The sequence below is a fragment of the Carcharodon carcharias genome, chromosome 1 (genome assembly GCF_017639515.1).
Source record: "Carcharodon carcharias isolate sCarCar2 chromosome 1, sCarCar2.pri, whole genome shotgun sequence".
NCBI classification, from domain to species: Eukaryota; Metazoa; Chordata; class Chondrichthyes; order Lamniformes; family Lamnidae; genus Carcharodon; species Carcharodon carcharias.
This window is the reverse complement of record NC_054467.1, coordinates 154,663,451-154,690,582: the sequence shown is the minus strand read 5'-3', so window position 1 is coordinate 154,690,582 and position 27,132 is coordinate 154,663,451. Positions and strand designations below refer to the sequence as shown.

Here is a 27,132-nt window from a genome sequence, read left to right as displayed (position 1 = left end):
TGCTCTCTCACTGAACAACTTCTCCTTAAACTTGTCTCACTTCCTCCAAATAAAAGGTGTGGCTATGGGTACTCGCATGGCCCGCAGTTATACCTGTCTCTTTATGGGGTATGTGGAACATTCCTTGTTCCAGTCCTATTCAGGCCTCACCCCACAACTCTTTTTGCAGAACATCAATGACTGTTTTGGTGCCACTTCATGCTCTTCTGGACCTGGAAAAATTTATTAATTTTGTTTTCAATTTCCATCCTTCCATCACCTTCACATGGTTCATCTCCGACACTTCTCTTCCCTTCCTTGACCTCTCTGTCTACCAATATTCATACAAGCCCACCGACTCCCACAACTACCTTGATCACAGCTCCTCACACCCTGCTTCCTGTAAGGACTCCATGCCATTCTCTCAGTTCCTTCACCTCCGTCACATCTGTTCCAATGATGCCACTGTCCAAAATAGCGCTTCTGACATGTTTTCCGTCTTCCTTAGCTGAGGTTTCCCATCTACTGTGGTTCACAGGGCCCTTAACCGTGTCTGACCCATCCCCAGTGCCCCTGCTCTCACCCCTTTCCCTCCCTCCCAGAACCATGATAGGGTCACCCTTGTCCTCACTGTTCACCCCACCAGCTTCCGCATTCAAAGGATCACCCTCCGTCATTTCTGCCAACTCCAGGATGATGCCACCACTAAACACATCTTCCTGTCACCACACCCCCCCACTCACCCCCCAGTCAGCAGTCCATAGGGACTATTCCCTCTGTGACATTCTGGCCCACTTCTCCATCACCCCCAACTCCTCAACCCCTTCCCATGGCACCTTCCCTTGCAATCACAGAAGGTGCAACACCTGCTCCTTTACCTCCTCCCTCCTCACAGTCCAAGGCCCCCAAACACTCCTTTCAGGTGAAGTAGTGCTTCACTTGCACCTCCTTCAACTTGGTCTACTGTATTTGTTGCTCCCAATGCGATCTCCTTTACAGTGAGAACACGAAATGCAGGCTGGATGACCACTTTGTGGAACACCTTCGCTCAATCGGCAAGCATGACCCAGACCTTCCTGTCACTCGCTATTTCAACACACCATCCTGCTCTCATGCCCACATATCTACCCTTGGTCTGCTGCAATGTTCCAGTGAAGCCCAAAGCAAACTGGAGGTTCAGCACCTCATCCTTCGATTAGGCACTTTACAGCCTTCTGGACTTAAAATTGGACTTAAAGCTGCAAATATTTACGACAGATATGTTTACTTTGGGTCCAGCAGAACCCAAGTGCTGTAGCAGCAACACATCACCCGTCCTACCATCACCATTTATTGTATTTTATTTAATATATTAATTAATTACTCTAGTATCCCTACTCTTTACACTTGAAGAATCCCCCACTCTATACACCTCATTGTAATTTTTTTACACCAGTATCGATCTTATACTTAACAAGCTACTTTTAAGAAAAATGGACTAGGGACCTAAACGCAAAATAAAGACCTTACTTTTACTTTAAAGACTAGAAATACTCAGCAATCCTATTCATCAAACAACTGCTTTCCCTGCACTTGCATCACTTTGTGGTTTGTGACGTCACTCTGCCGCTTGTCTCACATGAATTTTCCCTGCTCTTGATAATGAACTTTCCCTGCTCTCTGCGCTCTTTTTTAAATGAAGTCTCCCCGTTCTTTTTAAATTAAGTCTCCCTGCTCTCCATGCTCTTAATAAAATGAAGTTTCTCCATTCTCCCCGTTCTTTTTTAAAATGAAGTCTCCCCACTCTCAGCACTGTTTTTAAATTAAGTCTCCTTGTTCTCTGCACTCATTTTAAAATGAAGTCTCCTTGCTCTTTTTAAAATGAAATCCCCTTTCACTCCCCACTCTACTTAAAATGATGTCTCCCCATTCTCCCCGCTCTTTTTAAAATCCCCTCCCTGGCAACTGTCTGAGACTGAAGAGATCGTTCATAACTTAATGTTGTTTTTGACCTCTAGATGTGCTTCCAACCACATATCTGTGCCATCACAGAACCACTCCCTTAACAGTGCCCAACTCTGTCCTTGTCTCAGTTTATCTGCTGCTGAAATTCTCATCCATGCCACACTAGATTAAACTACTCCGACGCATCTTTACTACTCTCCCACCTTTCACCTTCATAAACTTGAAGTCCTTCAAAACTCTGCTGCCCATACCCTAACTCGCACCAAGTCCTGTTCACTCATCACCTGTGCTCACTGACCCACATTGGCTCCCGGTTAAGCAACGCTTCAATTTTAAAATTCTCAACCTTGTTTTCAATCTCTCCACAGTCTCACACCTCCCTATCACTGGAGCCCATGGCCAGGAAGATAAATCATGGGTCCTAGTGCTTCTATTATTTCCAGGCCCCTTCTCCACCCATCCACCCCTACCCCATCCCCTTTAACCTTCCTCCTCAATCATGGATGTTATTTTTTCTCTGATTAAGATTCACCAATCAATTTACCAAACAATCATAGAAAGGTCCTAGTAAAATGATAATGCCCATTGTTGTCATCTAAATACAAATATCATCTGTATATCTGCAGTATGGGTTATTAATATTAAGAGCAGCAATGATATAACACAGTGTTAGCTTGTGAGCTCCCTACAGGTGGTTCTACCCAGAAGGAAAAAACAGCTCAGACCAGTGTGCTAAATTCCCAGTTTTTACTGTTTTTCCTTCTGGGGACTGAGGCATTTAAACAAACTGGAGAGTACAGGTTTTATTTTAACAGCATGAAATATTGTTACTTTGACAGGAAAAATATCCCTTTAGTTATTTATAACACTGTTCAGGTGATAACACTGATTTTGGTGACTCCCTCATTAATATGTTCTGCACATTGCACCCTTCGTACATGGTGACACTAAATTCATATTTGGGGGAAAGTTTCAATACTTGCAAACCAGATTGCAAGAAAACCTTTCAGGTTTTTATTTTATGTATTTTGGCTACATGTATTTTATAGGAAGAAAGTCTGTCTCCATGCTGTACCTTGCATTTTTTCATTGTTGGAGAGTTGTAGAAGGGAAAGAGGGAGGTAGTGAGGAGAGGGAACCGTACCATTCACTTGCTGCTGTCTAAGCTCCCTCCTCCCTTCCCAGACACATTGACACAGCAATCACTCACCTCGCTCAAGATAACTTAGTATCATGAGAAGAGAAATTCCAGTTGCCTGGGAGTGGCTTGTGTTGTGGGCATGGATGACAGCTTGGTCTGGCCTGGTAGGAGGCTGAGTGACAGCTCCTCCGGGCTTGCTGCGGCCTCGTTACTGGCAGAGGCTTCCTCTGGTTCTTTCATCTTCTGTTTCTTCTCTTTGGCCTCCTGGAAAGTGTTGTCACAAATTGTTCAGTGCAGTTGAAGGACTCCTGCATGGTGGCCAGTGTGAGAACAAGTTAAGCTACACGGAGGAGAGTAGTGGTGGATGGGGATTGTTCGAGCCTCTGTTCGAGGAAGAAGCTAAGGGCCCTCAGACCTTCCTGGTGGGGGATGGAGGTGTAGAGGCATTGGACGTCCATGGTGAAGAGGAAGCGGTTGGGACCAGGGAATTGGAAATTGTTGATGTGACATAAGGTGTCAGAGGAATCACGGATGTAGGTGGGAAGAGACTGGACAAGTGGAAAGAGAAGGGAGTCAAGATAACGAGAAATGAGTTCCGTGGGGCAGGAGCAGTCTGACACGATCGGTCTACCGGGACAGTTCTGTTTGTGGATTTTGGGTAGGAGGTAGAAGCGGGCCGTCTAAGGTTGGACGACTATCAGGTTGGAAGCTGTGGGAGGAAGATCTCCAGAGGAGATGAGGTCAGTGACAGCCTTGGAAACAATGGCTTGATGTTCAGTGGTGGGGTCATGGTCCAGGGAGAGGTAGGAGGATGTGTCTGCAAGTTGATGCTCAGCCTCCGTGAGGTAGAGGTCAGTGCGCCAGACAACAACAGCACCACCCTTGTCAGCGGGTTTGATGACAATGTTGGGGTTGGACCTGAGAGAATGAAATGCAGTAAGTTCAGAGAGAGACAGATTAGAATGGATGAGAGGAGCAGAGAAATTGAAACGACTAATGTCGCGCCGACAGTTCTCAATGAAAAGATCAAGAGAAGGTAAGAATCCAGAGGGAGGAGTCCAGATGGAGGGAGAATATTGGAGGTGGGTAAAAGGATCCATTGAATGGGGAGATGACTCCTGCCCAAAGAAGTGAGCCCGGAGACGAAGACGGCGGAAGAAGAGTTCAGCATCGTGCCGAGCTCGAAATTCATTGAGAAGAGGGCGTAAGGGTATGAAACTAAGTCCTTTGCTGAGCACTGAACGTTCAGCGTCGGAGAGGTGAAGGTCAGGGGGTATAGTGAATACACGGCAGGGGCTGGGATTGGAAGATGGGGTGGGGACGGAGGGAGAGGCAGGGGTGGAGGGTCCTAGATGGGTGTTGGTGTCGATGAGTTGTTGGAGCTTGCGTTCCTTAGCACTTGAGAGAAAGAGAAAAAGTTTCTTGTTGAGGCGTTGGATGAGACGAAGAATAAAATGAAACTGGGGGCACGCGCAGCTTTGAAAAAGGGTGCGACGGTGCTGCTGGAGGGAGAGGTCGAGTGTGTTCATATGACGGCGCATGGCACTGAGTGTGGATCTCAGAATGTGACGGGAACAGCAGTCCGAGAAACGTTTTATGTCCCGGACATACCTGTAATCCTGGGTGGGTTCGAAACATGAGGGGTGGAATTTCAGTTGAAATCCACGTGGGGTAAGTCGGAGACGGAGACAGTCACTGAGAAAGGAGATATGGCTGTGAAAGCGGGTTTTAGTAAACACCTTGTCAAATACCAGGAGAGAAATGGAAAGCAATGAAGGTGAGCAAGGCAAAAGAGAGATACAGAAATCTTGTCGCAGAGAGGAACAAAACTTCTTCAAGGTAGGCATTTCTTGAAGAGGAGTGGCAGTCAATTAAACACAGAGATAAAAACAAAAAACTGCGGATGCTGGAAATCCAAAACAAAAGCAGAATTACCTGGAAAAACTCAGAAGGTCTGGCAGCATGGGCGGAAAAGAAAAGAGTTGACGTAAAATACTTATGATACTTTCAGAATGGCACAGAGAAATTGCAGCAGAAATGAAATAAATATCATCAAGATTAAGAAAGTAGCCAGTACCCATTATGGTTCAGGAATGGAGATGTGGAACAAATCAGAATAGCATATTATACAAAATTGATAATATTATCTGTTAAATCTGAAACAACTTTTTCAGAGAGAACCTTTTGAGTGTGAATAGCACAAAAAGGAGAAAAGAAGGAGTACTTCAATGTAATGGAAATGTCAGACTGGAGAAATTGTTTCAAAGTGAGAGATTAAACTGAGCATCACACATGATGTTCAGAGAAGGTTCACCAGACTAATACCTGGAATGGGAGGGTTATCTTATGAGGAAAGATTGACAGACTAGGCTTGTATCCGCTGAAGTTTAGAAGAGTAAGAGGCGACTTGATTCAAAAGTTCAAGGAGGCTTTACAGGGTGGTTGTGGAGAGGATGTTTCCTCTTTTGAAAGAATCTAGAATTGGGATCATTGTTTCAAAATAAGTGATCGCCCATTTATAACATCTGGTTGTAAGTCTTTGGAACTCTTTCTCTAAAGAGGTGGTGGAAACAGAGTTAAGGCAGAGGTAGATAGATTCTTGGGAAGCAAGGGGGTGATGGGTTATCGGCAGTAGGTGAGATACAGATTTCAGGTTACTATCTGATCAGGCATCATCTTATTAAATGGCGGAGCAGGCTCAAGGGACTGAATGGCCTACTCCTGCTCCTTGTACATATGTTCATATGATCTTAAGAATTGTTAAATTGCAATTCACCTATTTCAGAAAGCAGCATTGAAAAAAATCTAGACCAATGAAAAATGAATAGTTGTTGGCTCATAGCAGTTTGAAGCTTGTTTGAAAGATATTGCAATGAATTTATGGGCCTTTATCACGTTAGGGGAAAATTAAAAATGCTAAAAGAGAACACTAAGAATTTACTGAAGAACACTTAAAAACTCCAGGCAGATATAGTTGCGAAACATATTGAGAGTTGAAGATTGCCAGATGAACATTGCACAGCCTTGAGAGTCAGACTGGAGACACAAGAAAGGACATAAGTTAGATTAGGTGTACTCCCCTCTCACATAGGGAAGGGGTAGATGGTTTTAGCTTAGATATCGGAAGACATACAATAGACAAAGAGGCGGCTTTGATGAAAGACAAACAGTATTGAGCTGTGGGAATCAAGGTCTTTGCGTATATGTTTTAATTTTGATTGGATAATGTAATTATGTATACATCCTATAGAATAATTGGTTAGCAAAATCACATGTTTATGTACTCAATAGGATAGAGTTAGCATGGGACTGGTGTGTCGGTCACCGATTGGATGTATTCAAATATACTCAAATGTATTATGATAAGAAAAAGTACAAAAGTAATGAAATGTAATCAGTCTGGGAGCTGGGTCTTCATTCTTAGGAATGATTGTGGCTCCCTTGCATATGCTTGAATAAAACTTGTTAAAGGAAGCCTGAGTCTCTGTGGTCGCTGTGTGATTGGGGATTGTAATTTCTCCTCTTCAACTGGCCTATGTGGTAGTTGCAGGATTGGAGGGAGTACCTTCTTCAATCATATGAGATGCAACCCCTTTGTGTTGAGATGAAGCCTTATTACACTGTCTCCTACTCTAATGCAATCTTTCCTAGGATTTCAAAACTGCAGTATTATTTTCCTCCCTCAATCATTGTTTCATTGTACATTAATCAGGCATAAAGAAAAAAAAATAGCATCATCTAATCATTGCTTTAAATTTATCCTAGAACTTTTTCATCCAAAGCAGCAAGAGCAGAGCTGGGATAAAGTAGAGAGAGTGGGAATGGAATAAAACAGCAAGAGTGGAAGCTGGGATAAAGTAGTAGGAACATAAAGCAGTAAGAGTGGGATAAAGCAGCGGGAGCAGGTACTAGAATAAAACAGTGGGAGCGGGAGTTTGGATGAAGTGGTGGGATCAGAACGGAGATAAAACTGCAAGAGTGAGAGCAGGGCTAAAGCACTGGGAGCTGGGATAAAGAAGTGTGAGCCAGGATAAAACAATGCGATTCAAAGCTGAGTGGTGGTAAATTTTGGGCTCTGCCGAGGTCTGGAATTGAGGTAGATGGGGCAGAAAACACTGGCTGTGTTCCTACTCTTATGAGGTGGGTAGCCAATTAGGTTCATTCAGGGCCTTGTGTTACAAACTTATATCCGTAAGATTAGTTTTAGTTTGCAAATTGTAATTTTTAATGTAGGATAAATTAAAGAATACTTGGTCTGAGGGGCTGGCTGACTGGCCTGGGGTAAATATGGATTTAAAGGAGGCCATTGTTATTTTACTGAAACCATGATGTGATGTCTGAATAATTAAACATTGAGAGCCTCGTTAACTATCTCTTGAGAAGATAGTCTGTCGGTGAGGGCTGCAGAGAGTCTTTAAATTATTCTTGTAATTTCCCCAGATCAGAGAAGACTTGAAGGCAACTAGTAAACAAAGGCAGGTTTTGAAGTATCCATATACTTTTCAGATCAAAGGATAAGTTTAAATTTAAAGATAATTGATTTGCGTTTCTATCTAAAACAAATTTGAATGCAAATTTGCAATGGAGATGGGTTGAGGGATGAAGATTCCTTTGTTTTAATATATCCCTGTTGTTTTCATAGTCTGTGAGACAGTCAGCCTGGGTGGCAGTCTGAGTCTGGAGCAGCTTGAAAATAGATGGAGGGAGAATCTGCTGCAGCAAGGACAAGGAGCAGAGAGGCCCTCAGGGACCGGGGTATTTCTGATTTGGAGTAACTGTGCAAAGATGCGAGTGTGGCCTGGACTCAGACTGGGGATATCCAAATTGGTGAGATGTTGAACTAGGGTTGGAGGGTTTGCATAGCTGGATGCTAGAGGGAGAATCCCTAGGAAACTCCTCACCTTGGAAGACAGGACTGAAACTAAGGAGAATGAGAGTGAATTCCTGGGAGCTGCAACATACTTGGTTTGGTTCCACAAGAATTAATGGACCACTGACAAAACTGTAATGTAAAAAGGGGATTCTCAGTTGAAATTAAAAGCTGAATGGGGAGTGTTCTGTTCAGAACATTGGTTTAAGGTACAAGTGTTTACGAGGTATGGTGTTAAGTTAGTAATGCTTGTTTTGTTTTGACATTTGTCTCAGTAAAAGTTATGAGAATGGGTGTTATTTTTTAAATATTTTGGGGAATATTGTGTTATTCTGTAAAGAAGGCTGGCTGTCTGTTTTTTTTATTTGCTCATGGGATGTGGGTGTTGCTGGCTAGCATTTATTGTTCAGGGGGCATTTTTAAGAGTCAGCCACATTGCTGTGGATCTGGAGTCACATGTCAGTCAGACCAGGTAAGGACAGCAGATTTACTTCCCTAAAAGACATTAGTGAACCAGATGGGTTTTTACGACATGTGACAATGGTTTCAAGGTTATCATTAGACTTTTAATTCCAGATATTTATTGAATTCAAATTCCACCATCTGCTGTGGTGGAATGCCCCAGTGCATTAACCTGAGCCTCTGGAATACCAGTCCTGTGACAATACCACTATGCCACTGTGGGTGGAATTAGTAGGAGTCAGGTTGTCTGGGGGTTTGAAAATGTGAAAAGAATAAAAGTGTTAAGTTGAGCCACAAGTCAATAGGTTAGATTTTAGATACGTCGAGAGGTTGTTTGAATTTCAAAGGGGAGTTGGAGGTAGAAAGGATAATGTTTGAATCCTGCAGGATTCCACAAGTAAATAGTAGTGGGAATATTATATTTTTTATTGACCCCAAAAGCAAAGACAAAATGGAAACATGAATGATCTTATATTTGGAAGGGTTTGAGTTTCAAAGGGGTGTGAGAACAATGCGACTGAGATAAATGGGAAAAATTGTATATTAGCGTAATTATGGATAGCTGGGATTTTAGCTATTGAGCTGGAGAGATGGCTGTATAGCTGTTAAGATGGAGATGGCTGGAGATAGTTGGAACTGTCTGAGGTATTGAGAAGTCTTGGGCTGCAGCAAGCAGTTTTATTCTGTAGTGAATTCCATACCATAAAGTGGAAGAGGGTAAAGGTCATGTGGGTACCCCTTTATTGAAGCAACAGTAGTCTGCCTTGTGTGATATTACTGGATTTTTAATATTTAAACATCTATAAGGGAATGTTGCTTAGAAGGTATTTACTTTGGGGTTTGATCAAGTAGGGAGTTTTTGGGGGAATGTTTTGTATGACTAACCTTAACTGTGTAAGTATAATCTTGTGTGTTTTTTTTTGTTAATAAAACCTTTACTTGTAATTTAAAAAAAAAACCCAGATGTGTTACTGAACCTCTTATTGCTGAGATTGGTACATCTTCTTCTCGTTATTAGAATCCAAAAAAAGGCTGTGGCCTGTAAGACAAGTTCCCATCTAGGAATTGGTTTGCGCAGCAATTAACACTGGCTGTGGTCATAACAGATTTGGGAGCTCTTTGCGGGATTATTAAAATTCCTTGATTGTGAATCCAAGGGATACAAATATGAGATGCATGCTGAACTCAGGAGTTTTGTGTTGAGGGGTTTTAAAGTGGTTGGACTGCAAGATGGCTTTGGCAATTGGCATGACTTTTCTGGGAGTGGAAAATGTATTTGTGGAGTATTCGAAATCTCTGACTAAAACTCAGTTGAAAGAATTATCAGAGACAGTGCAGGTGGAGATAAAGTGAAATTTCGTAGGTTGATATGGTTAAAGTACTTAACCAGCATTTAAAGTTGGGGAAAGGGACACCTGAAACCAATGTGTCACAGCTGGAGATAGTAAGACTTCAATTGCAAATTAAAAAACTTGAACTTGAATAAGCAATAGAACTGAAAAGAATTGAATTGGAAGAAAGCGAACAAGAAAGATAAATGAAAAAACTCAAGTTAGAAAGAAAAGAGAAAGAAAGAAAGACTGGAAGAAGAAAAGGATAAATTAAAAGAAATAGAAATAAAAAAAAAATATTAATGGGCAAAGGAGGAGCAGGAAAAGGGAAACAAAAGATTACAAGAGATAGAAATGTGAAAGCTTGAACTTGAACTTCAGAGAGAGAGGTTAGTAATTGAGGAGAGAGGGAAATAGGAGCTTCAGAGAGAGAAAGAAGCTAGACAGCATGAATTGTCTAAAGTGAAACTTAGAATGTAGGAAGAACGGAAAGATAGTGATTCAGATGGTGATGTTGATTCCTCTGAGGATTTTGATTTAACTAAAATTCAGTGGTAAGTGTCTAAATTTACGGAGGATGGAGTTGAAAGATATTTTAGCTGATTTGAAAAGAAAGCTATGAAATTGAATTGACCAAAACATGCTTGGACTGTCATGTTACAAAGTGTTTTTTCAGGTTCAGCAATGAATGTGTAAGCTTACCAGAGGAGCAGTCTGCAGGTTACAAACCAGTAAAGGAGGCAATATTAAATACTTATGAGCTCGTCCCTGAAGCTTATCAGTTTAAGTTTAGGACTTTAAGGAAAAGACTTAATTAGACTTATGTAGAGTTTGCAAGATAAAAAGAAATTATCTAGGATCAATAGTAGAGGGCATTAAAATTAGTTAAGACTTTTGAAAGTGTAAGAGAGGTTATGATTATGTAAGAATTTAGAAATAGCATTCCAGTAAATTTTAAGATATATTTAGATGAAAGACAAAGCAAAAAGATCAGGGAAGCTGATGATTTAGCTGATAAGTATGAAATTTCACACAAGCAGTTAAGTGTAGGAGAAGGGTCATATGGTAATCAACAGGGAAGCTGGAGATTTAGAAAATCTAGTGATGATAAAAACATTAGTATTAAAGATCAAGCTGAGGAATCCAGTCTTTTAAAGATGGACAGGTGGAAAGTAGAGTTGAAGGAAGGAAACGGATTTGTTACCATTGTAATAAGGCTGGGCACATGAGATTAAGTTGTTAGAGGTTAAATGGAAAACCAATTGCGATAATTGGAACTCAGAAAAGTTCTAGAAAAAAGAACTTGGCTCTGAGATCCAGAGGTAAGAAAGCCCAATGGTTTGTGTACAGGTGGAGCAGGAAGAATCAATGGTATTTGGAGAAGTGGGAATGTGTTCACAACTTACCCAAGTGAGTTCTGAAGGGCAGGTTGCAGAGATGTTTAAAGATTTTATATGCAAAGGGAAATATATATCCATGTGTACAGAGGTGACCAGGGAAGGAGGTCAAAATTTTAAGGGACACTGAGCTAGCCAGTCTTTAGTGTTATGGGATAGTGCTATCTGTTGCCCAAAAGGTTTATTGCAGGACAAATTACTAATTAAAGGAATCCATGACAAAATCAAACCAACTTCATTATGTGAGGTAAATTTAAAAAGTGATTTGAAACCAGGAGAGCTGATTTTTGGGGTAGTGGAGAATTTGTCCATTGCAGTGGTTCAGTTCATTCTAGGGAATGATATAGCTAGATCACAAATATGGATGATACCTACTGTAGCAGAGCAGCCTGTTGAGACACAAACAACAGAGTACTGTTGGTTCTGAGATCCAGAGGCAAGAGAAAAGCATCCTGGGTTGTTTCTAGATTGTGTGGTAACGAGACCACAAACACACAAGTTTAAACATGAAGAGGGGGAATCTAAAAAACAGGGGGAGGATGCTGAAATTCAGTTGGCTGGATCAATCTTGGAAAAGATTACTCAGGAGGAGAGGAGTAAAGAGGATGAGGTTGAAATGTTTAGTTTAGTGAAGTTTGTAGAATTACAGCAGAAGGGTTCAGCTTTAAAGAAACTTTATCAGACAGCTTATTCTGAAACAGAAGCAGAATGCATACCAGAGGGTTATCACATTAAGAACAATGTGTTAATGAGGAAATGGGGACTGTTTCATGTTCCTGCAGATGAAAAGTGGGCAGTAGTGCACCAAGTAGTGATACCATCTAGGTATCGGAATGAAATTTTGATAGTAGCTCATAAAATCCCAATGGCTGGACATTTGGGAATTAGGAAAACTCAAACTAAGGTACAAAAACATTTCTATTAGTTTGGACTACATAAAGATGTAGTCAAATTCTGTCAAACATGTCAGGTGATTGGGAAACCTCAGGCAATGATTAAGCCTGCACCTTTAATTCCAATTCCAGTGTTTGAGGAACCTTTTAACAGAGTCATAATGGATTGTGTAGGGTCCCTCCCTAAGATTAAAAGTGGAAATTAATACTGACTGACAATCATGGATGTGTCCACAAGATTTCCAGATGCAACACCTTTAAGGAAAATTACCGCAAAGGGAGGAGTTAGCCAAATTCTTTACAAGGTATGGATTGCCAAAAGAAATATGGTCCGATCTGGGATCGAACTTCATGTCACAGCTGTTTAAGGAAGTAATGAATAGCCTAGGAATAAAGCAGTTTAGGTAATCAGCCTATCACCCTGAATTGCATGTGCCTTAGATTGGTGGTATCAGACTTTAAAGACTATGATTAGAGTATGTAGTAAAGATTATCCACATGATTGAGGGATTCCATTCTTGTTATTTGCCATTAGGGGCGTCTCTAATGAATCAACAGGGTTCAATCCTTTCAAATTAATTTATGGTCATGAAGTAAGGGGACCACTCAAACTGATTCGGGAGAAATTACTGCATCAGAGTTCTGAAAGAAATTCCTGGATTATGTGACAGACTTCAGAGAGAGATTGAGTAAGGCATGTGAATTAGTGAAAAAACTGTTCACGATATCTCAACAATTATTGAAAGCAAAGATAGACAAGAGGGCAAAGGCTCATAGTTTTGTGACTGGGGAAAACTTGTTAGTTTTGTTGCCAGTGTCAGGTGAACTATTAATGGTGAGGTTTAGTGGACCTTACCAGATTAAAAAGGGACAGAGTGGAGTAAACTACTTAGTAAGTATCTTAGATAGAAGGACGAGGTAGTGAATGTGCCATGTAAATATGCTCAAAAAATACTTTGACAGAGAGAATAGTCAGGAGAAGGTACTGGTAATTGTAAATAAGGAAGCGGAGGTAGAAATGAAGGATTCTGAAATTGATCTTCCTCTGATTAAATTGGACAATGAAGGGATGCTTAAGAATCTAAATATAATGTTGGATTACCTTCCAGAAAATGTCGGGGTGACTTAAAACAGCTATTGCAGTCACACAAAGCAATTTGTGGAAACAAACTGGGGAAAACAGATTTAGCTCTATATGATGTTGATGCGGGTGATTCAGAGTCAATAAGTCAACACCCATATGAATTAAATCCAGTAATATTAGTTCAAGTGTGGAAAGAAATTGAATTCATGCTTCAAAATGGCATTATAGAGACCAGTCACAGTAATTCAAGTTCACCTGTTGTAATGGTGCTGAAACCAGATGGATCACAAAGACTATGTATTGATTATTGGAAAATGAATGCAGTAATAAAAGATTCATATCCTGTTCCACGATTAGTGGATTGTATCAGGAAAGTGGAACAGTCAACATTTATCACAAAAATTGACTTGCTGCGATATTTGGCAAGTGCCGTTGGCAGAAAGCGCAAAAGGGATATCAGCTTTTATGACACCTGATGGCCTATACCAATGCAAAGTAATGCCATTTGGTATGAAAAATGCACCAGCAACCTTTCAGAGGCTAACAAACAGTGATTCAGGGACTGAGCAATTGTATGGTTTATATTGATGACTTAATAGTATTCATTCAAACGTGAGAGGTGCATTTCCAACAGTTAAAGGAACTGTTTGATCAACTGCGGAAGCCAATTTGGTTGTGTATTTGGCTAAATGTGAATTTACGAAAGTGCAAGTTACATATTTAGGTCATACTTTTGGAAATCAGTCAGGTGGCCCCACGAGATGCAAATTAAAAGTTATTGTGGAATTCCCAGTGCCTACAGTGAAACAGGAAGTTTTGAGATTTCTAGGCATGAGTGGATTTTACTGGAGATTTGTGCCAAACTTCAGCAGTGTAGTTGCTCCGCTGACTGAATATTCTGGCAATAGCACTGAAGACTTGTGCTTCAGAACTTGCCACACCCCTAGCCAAGCTGTTCTGGTACAGCTATAACACTGGCATCTACCTGGCTATGTGGAAAATTGCCCGGGTATATCCTGTACACAAAAAGCAGGATAAATCCAACTCAGCCAATTACTACCCCATCAGTCCACTCTTGATATCAGTAAAGTAATGGAAGGGGTCATCAACGGTGCTATCAAGCGGCACTAGCTTAGCAATAACCTGCTCATTGATGCACAGTTTAGGTTCCACCACTGCCACTCAGCTCCTGACCTCATTACAGCCTTGGTTCAAACATGGACAAAAGAGCTGAACTCCCGAGATGAAGTGAGAGTGACTGCCCTTGACATCGAGGCAGCACTTGACCGAGTGTGGTATCAAGGAGCCCTGGCAGAACTGGAGTCAATGTGAATCAGGGGGATAACTCTTGGCTGGTTGGAGTCATACCTAGCACAATGGAAGATGATTGTGGTTGTTGGAGGTCAGTCATCTCAGCTCCAGGACATCACTGCAGGAGTTCCTCAGGATAGTGTCCACAGCCCAACCATTTTCAGCTGCTTCATCAATGATCTTCCTTCCATCATAAGGTCAGAAGTGGGGATGTTCGCTGATGATTGCACAATGTTTAGCACCATTCACAACTCTTCAGATACTGAAGAAGTCCATGCCCAAATGCAGCAAGACCTGAATAACATTCAGGCTTGAGCTGACAAGTGGCAAGTAATATTCACGCCACACAAGTGTCAGGCAATGACTATCTTCAACAAAAGAGATTCCAACCATTTCCCCTTGATGTTCAATTGCATTACCATGACTGAATCCCCCACTATCAACGTCCTGGGGCTTACTATTGACCAGAAACTGAATGGGCTAGCCATATAAATACCATGGCTACAAGAGCAGGTCAGAGGCTAGGAATTGTGTGACGAGTAACCCACCTCCTGATTCCCCAAAGCCTGTCCACCATCTACAAGGCACAAGTCAGGAATGTGATAGAATACTCCCCACTTGCCTGGATGAGTGCAGCCCCCACAACATGCTGAAGAAGCTTGACGCCATCCAGGACAAAGCAGCCTGCTTGATTGGCACCACATCCACAAACATCCACTTCCTCCACCATCGACACACAGTGTGTACCATCTACAAGATGTACTGTAGGAATTCAACAAGGGTCCTTAGACAGCACCTTCAAAACCCACAACCACAACCACCTAGAAGGACAAGGGCAGCAGATAGATAGGAACGCCAGCACCTGAGGTTCCCCTCCAAGTCACTCACCATCCTGACTTGGAAATATATTGTCCGTCATTCCTTCACTGTTGCTGGGTCAAAATCCTGGAACTCCCATTCTCACAGCACTGTGGATGTAACTATACCACAAGGACTGCAACAGTTCAAGAATGCAGCTCATCATCACCTTCCAAGGGCAACAAGGATGGGCAATAAATGCTGGCCCAGCCAGTGAAGCCCACATCCCATGAATTAATGAATTATTAGAAAGAACAAAAGACTCCAATGGACACAGGAGTGTCAGAATGCATTTGACAGCCTGGAAGCTGTACCAACAACTACACCTGTTCTATCAGCACCTGATTTTACAAAGCAGGCTTTTAAACTGGTTATTGACGCTAGTGAAATTGGGGTTGATGCCATTTTACTACAAGAAGATGAACTAGCAATTGAGAAGCTGGTAGGATATTTCTCGCAAAAGTTACACCAGGAGAAATATTCAACTATAGAGAAAGAGACCTTAGGTTTGGTGTTAGCTTTGCAGCATTTTGAAATGTACATTGCAAACAATTCATCAGAGACAATTTAATGTACCAACCACAATCCGTTGATGTTTCTGGAAAGGTTTCAGAACAGGAAAGCAAGACTGTTTCAGTGGAGTTTATTATTGCAACCGTTCAATTTGCAAATTATACATGTGGCTGGATGAGAAAATTTGATTGTGGATACATTGTTCAGAGTTTAAAACTCAAAAGAAATTGGAGATTGGCGAATGGATTGGAATTAAGCATATTTTTACAAAAGACTTGTGTATATATTTTCATGGTTAATGCATGTACACTATAGTGTAATAGTATTTTTGTATGGTTAAAAGTAGTAAGGAATAAAAAATAGGTTGAAAAATGAAACCCTCATTTTGGAGTTGTGATGGTTCATTTTTTGTTAAGGAGGGAGATGTGAGAATGGATGTTATTTTTAAAAAATATTTTGGGGAATATTGTGTTATTCTGTGAAGAAGGCTGGTTGTGTGTGTGTGTGTGTGATTTAATTGAGCTGGGCAGAGTTGATAGGAGTCAGGTTGTCTCGGGGTTTGGAAACATGAAAAGGATAAAGGTGTTAAGTTGAGGCACAAGTCAATAGGTTCAATCTAACATTTGCATTTTTAGATAAGTTGAGAGGTTGTTTGAATTTGAAAGGGAGTCAGAGGTGGAAAGGTAAATGTTTGCATCTTGCAGGAGTCCATAGGTAAATAGTATTTTTATTGACCCAAAAGCAAAGACAAGATGGAAACATAAAAGAGCTTATATTTGGAAGCATTTGAGTTTCAAAGGGACATGAGAGCAATGGGACTCAGATGAAATGGGGAAAAAAAGTATATTAGATATACTGTGGATAGCTGGTTTTTAGCTATTGAACTGGACCGATGGCTCGAGAGATCTGGAGCTGTCTGAGTTGTAGCAAGCAGTTTTATTCTGAAGTGGATTCCATACCATAAAGTGGAAGAGGGTAAAGGTCATGTGGTACACCTTTATTGAAGCTGCAGCAGTTTGCCTTGTGTGATATTACTAAATTTTTCACATTTAAACATTTATAAGGGAATGTTACTGAGTTAATGTTTCGAGCCCGTATGACTTGTATGAACTCTCCATAGACGCTGTCAGACTTGCTGAGATTTTCCAGCAATTTCTGTTTTTATTTCAGATTTCCAGCATCTGCAGTATTTTACTTTTTTATAAGGGGTGTTGCCTGGAAGGTGTTTACTTGTGGGTTTAACCAAGTAGAGAGTTTTTGGGGAATGTCTTGTAAGACTAACCTTAATTGTGTAACTGTAATCATGTGTGCTTAAGTTTTTTTGTTGTTAATAAAACTTATACTTGTAATTTTAAAAAACCCAGATGTGTTACTGGACCTCTTAGTGCTGAGATTGGTACGTCTTCTTCGCATTATCAGAATACAATGTGGCCCACAAGCCAAGTTTCCCTCTGGGATTTCATTCGCACAGCAATTAACATCTTAAAGTACTTTATAACTAATAAAGTACTTTTGAAGTGTAGTCACTGTTGTAAAGTAAGAAATGTTGCAGACATTTTGTGTACAGCAAGCTCCCACAAACAGCAATGTGATAATGACCAGAAAAATCTTGATGGAGGGATAAATATTGGCCAGGACACCAAGGATAACTCCTTACTGTTCTTCAAAATATTGCCATAAGAGGATCGACAAGGCCCTGGTTTAACATCTCATCTCTGCCAGTGCAGCACTCCCTCACTGCTTCACTGGAGTGTCAGTTTTGCTTTTTGTGTTCAGGTCCTGAAGTGGGGCTTGGGACCACAACCTACTAACTCAGGAGGTGTGAGTATATCCAATTGAGCCATGGCTGAGGAGATCTATGTGCATTCAAGATACCTACACACATTACAGCATAATTTGTCTTAAGTTTCATGTTGCTCATGTCCCTGCAGTCTAGGGAGTGGACTTCTTTTATCAATCCATATTCATGTGCAACTTTAATCTGGATTCAATAACTGAGGGAGAGCATTTAACTTGAAATAACTGGTATTCAATAATGTATTTTGTAATAATCTGCTGTATGTAGCATGTAATTAAAGCCATAATGGAAATATAGTTGATTCTCAGAAGCAAAAATATGCTTATATATTTAAGGGATAAACAATTGTTATCTATTTTTCTGCCAATAGACAGCCATTGATGAGTTGTACAGTTCACTTGGAACATTCTTTATGATTCTTATCTACACAAAGATAAACATACACAGTTACAAATATACAGCACACACATATTCAGAGCAAGCAGACAATCCCCCCTATTCATATTTGAACTGGTACCAATTAAGTAATCAATGTCAAAATTCACAAATGTTATCTTCTTTCCTAGGTAGTGGTGATTAAGCTCCTGCAAGCATCGGACAAAGGTATATTTGGAGGCCGTGCTGGAAGTTTCCCAACCGTAAACTTTATCAAAATGCATATCAAAGCTTGGATTATCCTAAAAATTAAATTCAAAAGATAAATTAGCTTATTTTTTTGTTAATGAATAACTATTAAACTTTCAAAGGAAGCCATGCAAAAGACATTGTTAACTGGATAAGACAGATCAAGAAAATTTTCTCAGTGAAAATGTATCATTTCTCTACTTGCTCTTTTCTCCAAGGCAGGTTTCTGCTTTCTCCATGTTCACCTTCAGAAAGGGCTAACAATAACATCATATTCTAATACCAACATTCTTTGTTTAGCTTATTAGAAATGTTGGCACTGCAATTCCTCAGAAATTCTACCAGTGTCTCACCAATGTTACAGTGGGACCAGCAGAACCGCACAGAAAATAGCCCAAATCAAACTGCACTAGTCCTCTGCCATTTTTGGGAACAAAAAAATCTTTGATCTTATAAGGAGTAGAATCTCTTATACAAGGCAAATGACTGCAAGGGGGCAAGGTCAGGCTGAAGACTCTTTGCATCAGGTGGTCCCATTCTTTAGGCTCTTTAGGGATCAGTGAGGATATCCAGTGAGTGAAGTGCATCAGCCCCCACAATAGGCTGATGTGGGCTCCACTAGTGGGATCCAGGCTAGACAAAAATACTTTGGCAGATCGGCATCCTTCCTCAGCAAGTCAAGTGGAACAAAGGTGGGAGTTGGGAAATGTCTAGGGGAAGCCTGGGAGACCTCAATGCAAAGTGTGTGCAGGCATCAAGGTTTCCAGCTGTCAGGAGTGCTGGAGATATGTCTGATGCAGTGCTTGTACCTCTTGTCCAATGTTGGTGAGATGCCCTTCCTCTGATCTTGCAAACTCTGGCAGGTCAGCACTGGAGGGCACTGGCAGGTCCAATCCATTCAAGTCAGCTGAGATTGCAACCAATGGACAAACAAACAGCAAAAACCTTTAAAAATAATACATATCTGGGATATTTCTGGCCTTAAGCCTGTTGCTGGCAGGTTTCAATAACAGCTTTGGCTCTCTCTCTCTCCTAATTTGAATATTAATGTTCCCCGCCTTTTGTTGGTGACTTCAACATTCCTAAAAACCAACAAGTTAAAAAACAGTATGCATGAATGCGGCAGGAGTGCAGGAGAAAGTACCTGATTGCTAGTTTAACCCCTGAGCTGCATTACTCCCATTGGGGCTGAGCAGGTAATAAACAGCATAGTGTCACTGCCATGGTGCCCAATTTTACACTCCACCCCCCTCCCCCGCTGCCCCTGGGATGCTCTAACATTCTGGCCCTGGTGTCAAGCCTTGGTTGATGGAATCACGGATTGGAAAATCACTGCAGAATTGTGAGTGCCATGAATTTGGTGTGCTGACCTCTGTGCCTGATTCTTGCATCTTGTAAAATTTACCCTTAGCCATTCATCAACATGAAGAGAAATGCGGTTAGAGGAAGAGTCCTATCGGACCAACACCTACATGTTACATAACAGCATTGGAGAAATGTAAAAGCAGGACAGTTAGAGTAGATCACTTTCAATTATCATTATTCTTCTGTGGCACAGTATGAGATGCAATATTTTCTAATTTAGGAATGAGTTTTCAATTTTTTCACACATGCAAAGGCTTGATAAATGCATTACACCAGAAATAGCAAAATGCACTTGTGATATAGGGTCAGTGAATATTTTTTGTCGCAAAAAGAAATAGAAAACACACGAGGAAACTCAAGCCCATTTGGTTCGCTACTTACTTGGTCTGCTTCTTTACCATCCACAAGCTTAAGATCTTCAAGGTACCATGTATTGATTTTTTCAAATTGCTCATTTTGACTCGAAGATACGCTTTTCACGAAAGTGATTTGCACCTTTTTGCAATTTGTTACTAAAATAAAAAGATGGTGCATATAGAATTTTTAAAAATGTGGTGGCAAAAGGAAGGGCAGGATCTTCTGGTCCTGTTGGCATTGGGCATCATAGCGGCTGGTGCAGGGAACAGTTCAGCGGGGGGGGCCGAAATCGGGTTTACGCTGATGTAAAAGAACAGAGGAATCATCCAATGGTGTTCACCAACGCGGAACGTGAGTCATGCTGGAGGCTGGCGTGAACATGATTTGCATCCCAGTGATGGGATGCAAAGTAAGGCCCAACTGGAATCGTTCCCCCCATGCGAAATTTACCGTTACACCGGGGGGAAAACACATTGGCCCAGAATGCATCTGGAAAAGCATGACATGCAGAAATCGGGACTTACCATTAAGGCCTTGCTCAAGTCGTGGACATCTGAGGAAAAGAAGATGCTGGAGCCTGACAGCTTCCAGGCCCTGGAGGAAAACGCACACCACATGCTGGGTGGATTCTCATGGACATGGCTCCACCATGAAGTGGCTCACAGGGAGTGGAAGGTCTCTGTTGATGTCTCGGACGTGCTTCGGAACATCACGGTCTTGGCCATGGGCTGCTACAGATGATCGGCAAGGAGGACAGAGCAAGGTCTAGATGTGAGTGGGGGAGGAAGGTGTACCATCAGTGGGATTGGTGGTGGAGGGAGAGGAAGGTGTACCTTGGGAGAGTGAGATTAGGAGGGGGGGGGATGAAGGTGCTAAGGGGGTGAGATGTGGAGATAGGACAAAGGTATCGGGGTGGTGAGGTTGGGAGGAGGGAATATGGGGGAGGAGGGTGTAATGGGTAACGGGGGAGAATTCGGCAAGTGGGGACGTAGGTGTAAATGGGGAGAAAAGTGCAAGGGATGCAGTTCGGATCAGGGAAGAGGCATGGAGGGGGGAAGGAGTTCAGAGTGGGGAAGTAGTTTGGAGTGGGGGAGGTGGTCAGGGGAGAGGAAGGTGTCCGGAGGGTGAGGAGGGAGTTTGTAGGGGGGAAGAGGGTCCGTGGAGTCAATGACTGCCTCCTGGGGAGCAGACTGAGGGTGGGCATGGTAGGAAGGAATGGTGAGTATGAGAGGAGGCAGAGTGAGCTGGAAGGGTGGGAGTGTGACGGTGCATTGGTAGAGGTAGAAGGGTGGTTGGTAGGGACTCAGAGGCAGACACAGAACCTGGGGGTTGAAAGAAGCATGTTGGAGAGGTCAATATGGATGGGGATGGGATACTCAGGAAGGTAGGGAATATGCGCGTTCACCTGGACATCCTGGGATGAAAAGGGTTTGGGTTGGTAGGTAATGGTGGGGAGGAGGAAGGTGATACCGGGGGATCAACAGTGATGGGAGAAAGGGCATGGGTGACTGGAGGAGGGGAAAGAACGGGGGATCTAACAGTGTACTTTTCGACTACCATAATTGTTGAAATTGAAAGTGAGCGGAGCCTCGTGTTGGACAGGCACAGGGGCTGTATGGGAGTGTGATCAGTGGGTGGGAGGAGATGCAGCTCAGCTCAGATGGACAACTGAAAGAGAACTCCAGCAGGCAGCATTGAACATGCTTGGGTCAGTGAGATGAATGGGATGGATGAAGACTCAGTGTGTGTGGGACGGTGCTTGCATGAGGCTCCAAAGGGCCATGCCACACACACACCTCTCCCTCCAGAATCGCTCGTCGTCCAGCTGTGTGCAGCTGAACTGTGAGTGGTGGGGGGAGGCAGTAGGAGGACTGGCGAAGTCTGTCAATGAAGCTGAAAGACATCATTACACATTATTCAGTGAAAGTGAATATATTTTCAGATTATAAAGTGACAAAATGTGTTCACCCATGCAACCACTTGTGATCAGAATTTTTTACTGCAGAGCTGCCAATCTCTGATTGGTCAGCATCTTTAAGAAATGGGACTTCCTACTTTGCTGCCATGCACTAATTATCTCTACTTTAGTTCACAGGGAGCTCTGCCAAGTGACTGACATCCTTAGCCAGCCAATCCCTCTGCTTCATCCTCACTGCCAGCAAATTCAACACCTCCTCCATTGAAGAGCCGGAAATAAGCAGCCTAGATGACTCATCACAGCGCTTACCCACACCCCCCAGCAGTGCAGAGACACACACCTTGGTGGGTCCTAAATCTAGAGCAGGCTCAGGTTCACAATCTGGTGGTCACCACACGGATATATGTCTGCTGCAGGAGGAGGCAAATTCAGCCAGCTCCCCTGCAATTGGGGGACAGCTGGGGATCAGACATCTGTGAGGGTCGAGTCATCTGACAAGCCTTTGGATTCGGCCTTCCAATTCTTCATGGAGAGACAGCAGAAGGCGGGGAAACATCACTCAGAACTGTTGGAAGCCCTCAAAAGAGTGGCACGCAACTTGGAGAAGTGCGTCCACATGTGCACACATGGAGGTCTCCATGTGAAGGATGACAGACCCCATGGAGACCCTGGTCCAGCAGAATGTGGAGATGTGTGTAGACCTGCACACTCCATCATTGGTAGCCATGTGTGACTTCTTGCCGTGGCAACGTGAGAGGGAAACAGAGGACCTCAACGTCCCTCCAGGTGTTCCTTCCCCTCAAGGAGCCAGGCTGAGGCCCTCGGGCACCTTAAGGAAGGGGAAGTGGCAGATGGACAACTCAGGGTCATCCACTCAGGAATCTCAGAGGCTATTCGCTCCTTCTGAGTCCCCTTTGCCTGTGACCCCCTCAACCTCCTCCTCTGTCACCCCAGAGGGAGCAGCTGGCCCAAAGGAGGACAGCCAGAGCCAGCTGGGGCCCCCAAAGCCTTGGTTCTCCAGAGGAGGCACGCTAAGGTCATCAGAGGCAACAGTGCCAACATTGCACAGGCTGTCTCCACCCCTGCTGCAGATGTGAGGGCAGCACCTAAAAGAAGCGGTAGGCCTAGAAACAACACCAAGAATGTTGGCCATTGTCGGTACTGCAGGAGACGCGGGAGGAAGAGCAACCATGGATGTTTCAAATCCCAGGTATGTCTGGGATCTCACGTATATTATACTCCACCTGCCAAATTTTTACCCACTCACTTAACCCCACTCATTTGTTGGCCCCACCTGCCGTTGGGATTGTCCAGTTCCGCCGACAGTCAATGGACTTTTGACGGGCTGCTGAATCTCCTACTGCGAAAATCGTGACCTTTGTATCATCCTCACAACTTGCTTTCTTTGCATTATCAGCAAATTTGGCTTCAATACAGCCGGCCCTTCATTCAAGTCATTGATTAGATCATAAGTCGTTGAGGTCCTAGCATTGATCCCTGCAGCATTCCACTAGTTAGAGTTTATCTGAAAATGATTCATTTGTTCCAGCTCTTTTATTAGTTTACCAGTCCTCTATCCATGCCACCTTTTATGTGGCATCCTATCAAATGTCATTTTGGACAGGAAGTGGAGGTAACAGTGGCATCAGGGAAGGTAATGGTGACCATGGGGGAGCAGTGATTGTGGGGAGGGGGCATGTGGTAGAAACATTGGCCAGCAGCAGCCAGCTCCTTACATCTCCACATTCAGTTCAGTGTATCTTAAGATCTTATCTTGTGATAACAGACAGTACCTTTAAGGACTACATGCTAGGTCACATATAGACCTAGTTTTCCTGAGTTCAGTTGGCGTTCGCTAACTCAGGGCAAATCATTCTTGCAGAGAGGATCTCAAGCAGGTATTAAGGCCTGTATTTGCATATGCAAAGGCCTAATGCCCATTTCAGGTGTGGGAACTGAGTGCTGATTTTTTGATCTTTATATAGTGGGTGATGAACTTTCAGCACATAAATCGGGCACCGTGCTGTTGTCAGAACAGAATGGAAAAGCGGATGTCGAGGCTTAACTTGTCCGTGATGGAGCTTGCCTGATTTTCTTTCCATTTGGTATTTATTATGGGCTTGTGACCTGTCCCTACTTCTTACTGACAATTATTTACATCCAGACAATAAACATAAATCAGTACCCAAAACACATGAATGTATGGAAAGGTCAAAGCGGTCCATCAATAATCACAAATGGAAACAAATAGTTATGTTGAGTTTTGTACATACAAGAACAACATTGGTATAATTTTTTTTGTTTTGTGAATTAGTGGAATTGCTGCATTTAATTTTTAAAAATTCATTCACGGGATGTGGGTGTTGCTGGCTAAGCCTGCAATTATTGCCCCATCCCTAATTGCCCTTGAAGGTGGTGGTGAGCTGCCTTCTTGAATCGCTGCCGTCCCCCAGGTGTAGATACACCCACAGAGCTGTTAGGGAGGGAGTTCCAGGATTTTGACTCAGTGACAGTGAATGAATGGCAATATATTTCCAAGTCAGGGTGGTAAGTAAATTGGAGGGGGACTTCCAGGTGGTGGTGTTCCCATCTGTCTGCTGCCTTGTCCTTCAAGATGGTAGCGGTCGTGGGTTTGTGAGATGCTGTCTAAGAAGGCTTGGTGAGTACTTGCAGTGTATCCTGCTCTTATAGCCACAGTATTTATGTGGCTGGTCAATGTTAACCCCAAGGATGTTGACAGTGGAGGATTCAGTGATGGTTGGGTTGTCTCTTGTTGGAGATGGTCACTGCCTGGCAAGAATGTTACTTGCCAAGCGTAGATGTTGTTCAGGTTTTGCTACATCTGGATATGGACTGCTTTAGTATCTGAGGAGCCACAAATGGTGCTGATGATTGAGCAATCATCCCCACTTCTGACCGAGGTCATTGATGAAGTAGTTGAAGATGGTTGGGCATGGGGCACTAATCTGAGGAACTCCTGCAGATGCCCTAGAACTGAGAGGATTGACCTCCAACAAACACAATCAGAATATGACTTCAACCAGCGGAGAGTTTTCCCCCTGATTCCCATTTTACTAGATGCCACACTGGGTGAAATTCTGCCTTGTGCTACCTCACAATATTACTGTCGGTAGGAAAGCTTGAAGCTGATTTTTTTTTCACCTGCACAGGCAGTGAAGTGGGTCAATGGTGGTGCTTTGCTGGAAGATTCAGGTCCACATTTTCATTCCGGGGATGCAGGCATCACTGATTAGGTCAGCATTTATTTCCCATGTTCAGTGGTTCCTCAGGGTAGGGCCCAGGCATCTTCAACTGCTTTAAAGTGGACCTAAAACTTCAAACAAAGCACCACCATTACTGTCGGTCTGGTATCACATGTAGGTGAGACCAGGTAAGGACAGCAGTTTTCCTTCCCTAAAGTGGCATTAGTGAACCAGATGGTTTCATGGTTATCATTAGACTTTTAATTCCAGATTTTTATTGAATTCAAATCCCACCATAGATTTGAGCCCAGGTCTCCACTTTGGGTCTCTGGATTATTAGTCCAGCAACAATACCACTATGCCATTGACTCCTCAGGGTTTTTTTGCAGTGTTGGTTACTCCCATGAACTGTCTGAGAACCTTACATTCATGAGCATGACATTAATGCACAATATCTGATTCTACAAAGACGTAATCCTAGGTGTAACAACAACTCCACTGTGAACTGAAATAGATATGGTGTGTTTCATCCACACTTTCATATGCGGTTATCCAATCTTTCATTAGACGAATTGATCAATACTTTAGAAGGATGAGATCTAATGTGAGCCATTAATCTGCTTTATTTTACAGACAGTAACAGAACATACAGATATTGATACTTAAAACAAATCTTAATTCTTCACTCAAACACATGTCTCCTCAAAAAGTGAAAAAGAAATTTTGCATTGCCAGCAGCGATGACATTTGCTGCTTTTGGAACTATAGAGTGACCCTGTAACATCCAGAGTGTGATGCGCACAATCGTGTGCTAATCCACAAGTTGCAGTCAGTCAACCTAAGTTCAAATAGCAAGTACAGAATCAGCACTAATTCTGAATTAATTACACTTATAAATTTTACACCTGTAGTTTCAGGCATAAGGCCAGACTCCTCTCAATTCACAAATACTTAATGAGGAGGGCCGCACATTTTAAAAGTTAAATTGTATTGATATTTTTAACATAGCTTAACATGAACCTTTAAAAATCTGACCAATCTATGGCTTTTTAGCATGATTTTTCAGGCTTTTTAAAGCTCACTTTTTTAAATGATTTAGAGTCAAAGCACAGATTTGTCCCAGATTTGGGCTAAGTGTGGTAGCGGGCATGAAAAAAATAATCTATCCTACTGACCGCAATGGCGGGTTTTCACGCTGTATTGTCTCCTTCCTGACACATACTGCCTCATTAATGATGCATTCATGGGAAACATGCCAGATTGCTAGAGGGCAGGCTCCAATTTGTGTGCCATGCCATAACCTCAGCAGTTCCTCACTCCGGGTGTCATACATAAAGCGCATCAGAGTGCAGCCTGCTTCCTGACTGCAGACCAGGGCTGCTCCAGACAATAGATGGCCCCAAAAGCAAAGAAGATGAAAAGCCTCCAAATTTAGTGATGCCTCTCTGGGGCACCTGCTGGACGGAGTGGAAGGCCACTGCAATGTCCTCTACCCCCACTCTGGCCAAAGGAGAGCCACCAAAGTCACCAACCTGGCCTAGGAGGCTGTGGCGGCAGCAGTCAGTGCCACTGGGGCACAGAGGAGGTTGGCCATCCAGTGCAGGTAGAGGATGAATGTTCTCATCTGTTCCGCCAGCGTAAGTCAACCACTTCATCACTCTCAGCACATACTCTCAAATCCATGACACATCCACAGGGTTCTTACACCTCGAGGGACAACACCACTAACTCTCACACACACCCTCACATCTCCATCAAGCTCATATCCTATGGAGCTCGTGTCCTCATCCCGTCCATGGCTCCACTCACCACACAAACATTCCACTCAGAGCCATGCATCCTGCTCACACTCTCTCCATGTGTTGTCATGCAGGAGAAGTTGGCTCATATCAGCTGGGAGAGGTCCCAGACTGGGTTTGGAGTGGCCCACATTAGGCCCCTCACTCACTTTGAGGAACATGCCATCACACTGACTGGTGAGGACATGGACTGTGCCTATGGCAACGGTGAGGTGGGTGGTGAGCACTCACGTAAGGATCCTGCACCACATCATCCCTCTCTCAATACAGCTGTGAGTGCTCTCT

The 27,132-nt window shown here is 42.8% G+C and overlaps 1 protein-coding gene across 1 annotated transcript; it reads right to left on the bottom strand.

The window, feature by feature from the left end:
- Nucleotides 1-17,975: 17,975 nt before the first annotated feature.
- Nucleotides 17,976-20,104, bottom strand: exoc1l (exocyst complex component 1 like). The gene is made up of 3 exons (XM_041183076.1): nt 19,952-20,104; nt 18,099-18,258; nt 17,976-18,004 (listed from the first exon to the last, which is right to left on the bottom strand). Exons 1-3 carry the CDS (start codon nt 20,102-20,104, stop codon nt 17,976-17,978), a joined length of 342 nt encoding a protein of 113 aa, XP_041039010.1.
- Nucleotides 20,105-27,132: the final 7,028 nt, after the last annotated feature.

What these genes read in the sequence shown, in the direction of transcription:
- exoc1l (XM_041183076.1), bottom strand. Translation starts at nt 20,104, where the DNA reads ATGCACCATCTTTTTATTTTAGTAACAAATTGCAAAAAGGTGCAAATC. An exon ending in ATGGTAAAGAAGCAGACCAA is followed by an intron (nt 18,259 to 19,951) that starts GTAAGTAGCGAA and finishes TTTAATTTTTAG; the next exon opens with GATAATCCAAGCTTTGATAT. An exon ending in TGACATTGATTACTTAATTG is followed by an intron (nt 18,005 to 18,098) that starts GTACCAGTTCAA and finishes ATCTTTGTGTAG; the next exon opens with ATAAGAATCATAAAGAATGT.